Source organism: Eubalaena glacialis, chromosome 17 (assembly GCF_028564815.1).
Source record: "Eubalaena glacialis isolate mEubGla1 chromosome 17, mEubGla1.1.hap2.+ XY, whole genome shotgun sequence".
Classification (NCBI taxonomy): Eukaryota; Metazoa; Chordata; class Mammalia; order Artiodactyla; family Balaenidae; genus Eubalaena; species Eubalaena glacialis.
In genome coordinates, this window is record NC_083732.1 from 19121352 (window position 1) to 19130034 (window position 8683).

Below are 8683 nucleotides of genomic sequence, written 5' to 3' on the forward strand. Positions count from 1 at the left end.
TGAACACTTTAATATCATATATATCTAAAAATAATACAAAAACCAAGACCGCCTCCATTTTCCAATTAGTGTTTCAGACACTCAGAAGTAAACAGCAGCCATAAAATAGGGGCATTTTTAAAAAAAAGAATTTCAGAAGTCTAGAAGTATTAAGTTGAACAATATGAAATCGCCATTTTTTGTACATCGAAAAGTTTGAACATCAGAATTTTCACATGGTTCCACCAAAGAAAAGGGAGGGCTCATGAATTTAATGGTAAGAATAAAAACCTGAAGACATGCTAAGAGTTCGTGGTTTCACAAGGAGGTTTACTTCAATGCGAGAAGAGTACTGAAGCAGGAAAAGGATTTTTAATATTCTATGATAAACGTTATGTCTCAAATCACACAAAACTAGGGCCAGTCAGTACCTGCTCAAATGAGCCTAAGAATACAATTTTCCATGTATAACCGTCCCACTTTCCTTTTTGACTAACATATGACATCCAACCCTAGTAAAATTCTATTCCCAGTCGGTTTCTCCATGCCCTGGTTGGATGCCTGAACCTGGCTATCATGGGTAGAACTTCAGGGGCGTGCCCACATACACCTCACTTCTCCATCTACTATTCACCACTTGGTCTTACTCACTCCAGACCTCCTCTGCCGCTCTTTCTTTCAACCTTGGCACACTGACAGTCCCCTCTGTCTTTGTCAGGCTCTCCCCACCCCCTTCCTTCTAATATACCAGTGATCTAGTCTTTCTTGCGTAGAATGGGGGGATTCTGCTAAGCCTCAGTCACTCTGCCTTTCCCATGTAGGTAAGCTTTGCTGTTTAAAGAATGTCTGCTGGATGTTGTCATGTAACTTGACATTTCTGCCTTATCTGAATCCTGGTGAGTTTCTCAAAACCAATCTCACCTATAAGGCATCAATAAACAGAATTTGAGTGTTAGAAATTTTCTAAGGCGGAGCTGCACACACCTCCAACTTTCATATTAGAATAAAGGGACTCACCTACACTAGGTAGGTTTCCATGTGGATGGTATTTTCTTTCCGGCACACGAAAGCACTGTGCTCCCTCTGGAAGTATTTCAGGGGTACTTTTTTTAAAAAAAGGAACTTTCTGGACTCTGGGAAATGTACACAGGCTCTGAGTCAACTCCATCACGTTCAGTATTAGGGAAGTAATTTATATGAGGAAGGGAACCGCAATGTGCCTTCGACATTTTTTCAGGGCGGAAAGTTTCAGAAGAGTGCAGGTACATTTCTGACTCATTCTATTGGGCTTAATCATTTTCCACCTTTGATTCCGGCAGTTGTAGAACCTATGTGGTGATGTCACCAAAGGACTGACAAACATATTATTTGATATTCCACTGTTGCGAAGGACCCGGGCAGAACCACCCATCCTGTGCGTACATACCTTGAATTTGCTATTTCCACTTTGGTTCTCGCCATGGCGGCTGCCCTTTGCGCGCCTTCGATCGCTCTGTCCACCTTCTCCCTAGTTTTTGTATTTCTTATTGGTATAAGCTGCTTCCTTATTCCACGGACCAGAATATTATTTTTGTATTTTCCCTCTTCCTTGGAGCCGTCGGGAAACACGGTGCAGCCGTACCCGTGCCTCTTGTTATTTGCCCACTCGCCTTCATACTTCATGCCGTTGGAGCGCTCGCTGATGCCGAAGCCGGTGCGCTTGTCGTTCTTCCACTCGCCCATGTAGGTTTCCGTGGTGGTGGCGTCCACGTGGTCTTCCACCGGGCAGAAATCACAATCTACGTCGCCGAAGCTGATTGTGGAGTTGGCGTCGCTGGAGCTGATTCGGCTCATGGCCGCGTCGCTGCGGACCGAGCTGCGCTTGCTGGAGATGGAGGACTTGGATTCGGACTTGCGCAGTTTCATGCTTCCCAAGAGGGAGCCCCGGCGGAAGAGACCCCCCTTCTTCTTGCCCGCGAGCTCGGCGTCGGCATGGAAGTTGAGCACGAAGCCCCCGCGGCTGCCGGCCGGGCTGTCGGCGGCGGCCGCGGCGTCGTGGAGCACGCTGCCGTTGCTCTGCTCGCTGCGCAGCGAGGCCAGCGACGTGCGCAGCGGCGAGCGGATCACCGTGGCCATGCCGTAGGGCACGCTCTGGCGCACGCCGTAGCCGTGCCGCATGCCGCCGGCCCACTGGCCCTGGTAGGTACCTTCGAGAGACCGCAAGAGAGCACAGCGTGAGTCTGGGGCCGAGGGGGCGCTGGCGCCTGCGAGCGCGGGGCGCGCACGGCGACAGCCTTGCGCGCAGGCCCGGCGGCCCAAGGCCCAATCCCGCACATTGCCAAGTAAACTCTTAGGGATGCTTTTAAAATTCCATTTGTGAATCCCGTCCCTGAGATGTTGTGCCTAGACCTTTTCTGTAATTGTATATAGGCTTTTTGTATACAGCTGTGGTGGCTAAAAAGCGTGCACTGTACCTTTGGGAAAACTGAGATAAGGCCAGAGGAAAACTTCCACACTTAACATTATGGAATTCATCTCAGAGCAAAGGTGTGCTTGACAGTGTCCACTAAAACTTTGTTGACACCAGATCACTTTTTCAATGAATATTATGCCTTCTCAGGAATAGGATAATCTCTAATCGAAAGCATGTTTTCAGTAAGTTTTTCTATTAAATAAATTAGCAAAGATGTTTAAAAATTAATCTGGAGCAGCTTTTTAAATAACCTTAGGAGGAACTGAATGTTAAGATTAGGGAACTTAGAATTTTCTCTCCTACATCAAGTTCATTTCCTTTTAATTAAAGGAAAATTTTAAATTAAAATATCCCCCAAAAGAAGATATGTAGAAATTTTAAGATGTAATTACTTCTTTATTATTCCTAACTCACAATGTCACAGAAAATCAATCATGATAACAGTCTGTCCTGACTTCTTTCAGTTTCTGATTATACAGAGCTACCTTGCCATTTTATATTGCCGTGAAAAGGTTTCTATTGCATGGCATACATTTATTTTTAAAATACCGAGAAGTGCTGCTCATAGTTTTATATCATTGTGTTAACAAGGGCTGATTATTGCACTTAAAAGTTAAAGCCATAATGGCTCCAAAGTCAAAAGTTTTGACTAATTTCAAGACTACCATCTCTTTCTGTTCATTCTGATATATTTTTGGTATATAAATAGACAGTAGCAGGGCGACAATGAAATATGAAGTGGGTCTGGTACTGTGAATGTCATATTCTGAGTAGGTCTTAACATCTTAACCTGACACCTAAGAACTTCTGAGGAGGTGGGCATAAACCCCAAAGGATAAGATAGTCAAATAGAACATTTCAGATCAAGAAGCTTTCTACTGAATATTAGCCATCTCCAAACAAGAAAGGAAATTGAATTATTTCCTTAATAATTACTTTTTTAACAGGGAAGGAAATTGAATTATTAAGGAAATTGCAACTGACTTGCCCTTTTCCTGATAGATAAAATTTTAAGTTCTAAGATAAAAGTTATACAACCTGACTTACACACACTATAACTACCTTATTTTTAAATACTTTGTTTAAATAAACAAGGAATGCTATAATTGTATCCTTCTAACTTTTCTACATAATGACAAGTTAATTTTGCCAGAACAACTTCCAACATACTGTTTGATATCAAGAAGTATTTACACTTTTAAAATGCAACCATACAGTCTTAGGAATTCCTAACACTGAGGGGAAATTAACAGCTAGTTTCCTTAAACTGCTATCTCCAAAAAGTATTTACAGTTTCCAACGACCGTATTGCTTGAAAAATCTAAGTGGTTTAAGGCAACAGCAATAATTAGAAAGTTTAGGTTGTTGCTGAACTGTCGAGTTGAGAAGCAGAACAATGGCATTGGCTATATTCCCACCCTATTCTGTTGAGGAACAGTATATGGAAGAATTCCTCCACAGAATTGCTAGAAACCAATTTACAGTCAAAGTGTTAGTGGCTCATCTGAAATTTAAAACAGGTTTAGTTTAGTCAATGAACCTAGAAAATAAAAGGGCCTCTAGTTCTTTATGAAGCAGGTGGTTTCCACCTGCTCCCGGCTGCTCAAATAAAGTTCTAATTAGTTCCTCGCAATCCCTTAAATATAGATGCATAGTTCACAAGTTTAAAAATTATTTTCATGGGTTTGAAGTTATGTTCTATGATTCTGTACCTGGGAGCTGATTTTCTAGATATAGCCATTTTCACTAAATAAGCTTGTAGTGGAAGGCATCCAGTTCAGAAAGAATTCCAGTCAAATTTAGACTTTATTATGCCAAACTTAAATCTACATGCTATGAATGGGTACGTGCATGTGCAAGTATGCATATAATTAACAAAACAATGTGTCTTCCTAGATATTTTCAATAGTTTCATGACAGGTGAAAAAAGGAACCACAGCAGGATCAGAATTTGCACCAAATATTCTGGGCACCTAGACTTGGATTTCATGAGTATGGTACTAATTTATTCTTAATATTCAGGGGGTTTCTATTTCAGTAACACTTCACACACAAATCACTAATAAAATAAACCGAGTGATACTTGTCAATGGAATTATGACTTCCTTCCTCTCGTTTAATGTCACCACAAAATACATGGAATCAGATTTTCCCTAGGTCTGAAAAGGGTAGCTAGGGATGGACTTGTGGTGCAGAGGCAAAAAGTAAAAATAGGGGAAGTGATATGTCCTGTTTTGGCCAAAATCTTTGTATGAAATAAGTTGTAGCAATACACTTCCATTTAGACCCCCATTTTATGATTCAGGACTTTCTAATTAACTGATTGGCATATGAAAGAAAGAAACAGAGTAGGAATTCAATAGTGATTTTTAAGAGTTTTTTCTCCCCTTCCTAATTGGTAGCATATTAGATTTTTTTTTTGGTAGAAAAGGAAAACCACAGTCCTACAGAGATGCCAAATTTTGAGGTTTTTAAAAAATTCTTTTCAAAGTTAGTTTTAAAACAAGATGCTGATTATCCACAGTCATCCTAGACACTTACTTGAGCTTCTACAACACATACATAGAGGACCTTTACTGTGCTACATATATATTTTAATTGCTAGGTACAGTGAATACTCTAAACCAAGAGATTTTGTTTAATGAGTAGTACCTTTAAAAGAAGACTCATTTATTTTTAGCCTTCCAAATACTGAAGTAGAGGAACTATCCATGGCCTTCTTGAAAGGTTATAAAATAATGCACACATGTGAAAGATAAGTTTTGTATTCCAACTTTCGAGCATGGAATTTAGTTATATTGTAGACCTGGGGCCTTCAATAAAATCCAATCACAAGCTAACATGTTTGTCAGGCTGTCAACCAAGGCACTCTATGCCCATTCAGAACATTTAAGGGCCCTAATTAACTACTGTGGAACTTGAAACTCATGCAGCCCATATACAAGTATTAGAGAAAGTTCCCCCCCCTCCTTTTAATCCATGAGAACCATATCCTTCATTTATACTGTAGGATGAAAAGATGTCCTTTTTAGCAAATCCTACCATTCTGCCGTTTTGCATTTGAAACACGGCCCAACTGTTCTGAGTAAGTGAAGTGTACAAATTGTATACGCTTTTATATAAGCAATGGCCTGACTGGGGTTGCCGTGGGCTGGAGAAACTTTTAACTGGATCCCTTTAATATCCTCCAACTCTGAGCTGCAGAATTCTGAAATGTGACCTTGCTTCCTAAAACCCTCTTCAATTAACTGATTATGTTTATTATAAGAAAATGTATTTTGCCAAAGCATAAGACATTCATGCTTCTCAGTTTAGTACAAAAGGGAATTAATCAGATTTTGATAGCTGTTTCAATAATATATGTTTCCTGGTTGGAAAAAAAAAGGGGGGGGGAACTCTGCCCTCATATATACAAAATTTCTTTTGCAAATATTGTCTAAATATTAAAACAAGGTGAATTTTGCTCACAGCCAGCATACCATTTCGGTCATACACCTTAGTGCAAATCGGCGATTCCGTACTGCCATCCTCAAGAGTAAAGTAGCTGTTAACTTAGCAACTATACCTTTCAATTGTATTTTTTAAAACGTAGACTCCATTGTTCATTTCTAAAGTGTTTTCCTCATAATTTGTCCAGATATCTGCAGCTCAACAATGAGTACCTTCTTTTGATGGAAAACCAATACTTCACGAAACCGAATGAAAAACAGAAAGAAAACCCCACATCCTCCGAATCCCACCTGCATCAGGTGGCCTCTCCACTCCCATAACTAGGATGTTTCCAAAAGCACCTCAGATAAGGAACAATTCCCCAACATCCTAGTTAATGGGGTTCTGGCTTCTATCTTTAGGCTACTAGAGGACCAGAAGCGAAATACGACTCCACGTGAAATCAATCCCAGGAGCGGTCCGCAGCGACCGCCAGCCTCACAAGCCCAGAGCGTTCGCTCTCACTCCACGGGAGTGGCGATTTCAAACCCGCCCGGGAGAGGGAGGGATCAGGAACGTAATGTGACGGGCTCAAGTGACAGCGTCCCCCTCTCCAGCCCAACCCTCCCGGGCGCGCTCCCTCCCGGTGGCAGCGCGGCGCCGGCCAGGTATATTCACGCCTTGCTCCCGCGGGTGTGCACACACCGCCCGCTCCAAGAACCGGGTCAGATCCAACCCTTGCGCACCAGTCGCGTCCCACTGCACCCTCCCGGGAAGGGCGGGCGCGGGAAGAGGGTGGGAGGCTTCCCCAGGTGTTTTGGCGGGTTTCCGGACACGTGCGCCTCGCGTCCTCCCCGCTTCCCCGCAGTCTGGGCAAAGCCCACCGCACTAGCTCGCGGAGCAGCCGAGCCGCCAGCGACGCCGCTCACCTCCGTCCCCGTAGGTCTCCACGCCGTACCCGTCCTGCAGCCCGTTACTCCAGGTACCCTCGTAGCGAGCGGGGGTGCACAGGCTCTGCCGAACCCCGTAGCGCCCCTTGAAGCCATGTGACCACTCCCCCCGGTACATCCACTTGCCCTTCGTCTCCACCCCCAGCCCGTGCCGCTTGCCCTGCGCCCAGTAGCCCTGGTAGGTGTTGCCGCTGGGCCAGGTGTAGCCTCCGACCACCTCGAAGCCGTGCGACCAGGAGCCCGAGTACTCGCCCTGGCCCTTGGGCCCCGTGCAGATGCCATGCCCGTGCGCCTTGCCCTCCTCCCAGCCGCCGCAGTAGGTGCCGCCATCGTCGAAGTCGAACCTTCCGCCCGTCATTCGGCGGGCAGCCCCGGCGCGCTCCCCGCGGGGGCACGGACGCGGGCAGAGCTGGGCACGGCAGGGTGTAGCTCGGGGGTGGAGGCCCGGCGGGCGAGCTCACGACAGCGCCCCGGGCAGCTCGCGCCGCCGCTCGGCTCCAGTCCGACGCCGCCCCCGTCCTCCCCTCTTCTCTCGCCGCTGCTGCCGCCGCCGCCGCCGCCGCCACCGGCGCCTTCCTCCTTCTCCTCCTCCTCCTTCGCCGCCGCCGCCGCCGCCCTGGCCAGCGCCGCGCGCGAGAGGACAGCCCGGTCTCCGGAGCGGACCTTCAGCTGCTCCCGCCCGCCCACGTGAGCCGGGCGCCGCCCCGCGCCCGCCCCTCGTCCCCTCCCCAGGCGCCGAGGCCCGGCCCCGCGGCGCTCCCGCACCGCCCCCCTCCCACCCCCGCCCCGGGCCCTGCCCCCAGCCCCGGGAGCCGCCGCTTCTCCGGCGGGCTGGCTGGCTCGGGACCGGCCGGCGCGCGTGTGTTCGCGCAGCGGGATGTGGGTGGGAGGGCGATTGTGCCCAGGGCCGCGCGCGAGTCCCCGCCTGCCTGGAGGCGGAGGCGAGGCCGCGTGTGTGGAGGCAGCTCGCGGGCGGCGGAGGCCCCGGTGTTTGTGTTTGGTGTTTATCAGTGTGGTGAAGCGCCCATAAGTGCGGCCACGTGTGTGTTGAGGGAAAACCCATATGCGTGTTTGTCTGCATGGGGTTCGTAGTTGCATTTCTTCGGCCTTCCAATTTGTGTACTGTTGCGTTTGTCATGCTCAGCTGTCACCGTGAATTAACATCCCCCAGATATATGTATGCATGTGAGATAAGTCTGCCACAGCCTAGATATAATTGTGCAGAATGTTCTTTTACACCTACCCATTTCGAAGCACATGTGTTTGCATTTATTTAATGAATATACAGGGGGAGAGCAATGCAGTTTGAAAAAGCACAGAATAAACTGGTGAGTTTTTTTGTTTGTAATAATAAAGAGGGTGTTTTTAACCTGTCTTTGCAGGGATGTAGGGCGTTTGCTTCTAACCTCAGAGCCTGTTCCCTCTAATGCCTCATTTATTCTTCTAACAACCCTAGAAATTCTTCAGCCCGGAGCTGTGTACCCAACGGGCAGACGGCTCAGTTTGTGTGTGTTGTATAAGTGTCTGGAATGTACACCTGGTACCTCTCCACTGGCATCCACAGTTTAAGAAAGTAAATAGAAGCTTTCAAGGAGGAATATGGTAAGTAAAACACTGCTCTAAACTTACAAAGAGTCCCTGACCTACAAAACTGGAGACAGGTGTCAGCTGATCTACTTTCCAGCTGCAACACTGCTTTGTTGAATTCACTTTAGACAACTCTTTTGAACTTTTAAACCTCTATTTCACCATCTTCCAAATGGGAATGGCAAGATTTACCTTTCACTTTCTATGTTAGATAATAACTGAATATACTGTGGGTGCAGTGTAAAGCCAAACATCAGAGATTTGTTAATAGGCAAGTTGCTAAGTC

At 46.4% G+C, this 8683-nt stretch overlaps 1 protein-coding gene across 2 annotated transcripts in view; it reads right to left on the reverse strand.

The window, feature by feature from the left end:
* JPH1 (junctophilin 1) overlaps positions 1-7168 on the reverse strand; it is a 78122-nt gene extending 70954 nt beyond the window's left edge. For both annotated transcript variants that reach the window (XM_061171681.1, XM_061171680.1), the window contains exons 1-2: positions 6790-7168; positions 1406-2165 (exon numbers count right to left, since the gene is read on the reverse strand). In XM_061171681.1, the coding sequence (XP_061027664.1) occupies positions 1406-2165; positions 6790-7168 (1139 nt within the window). The remainder of the gene's footprint in view (positions 1-1405; positions 2166-6789) is intronic.
* Positions 7169-8683: the final 1515 nt, after the last annotated feature.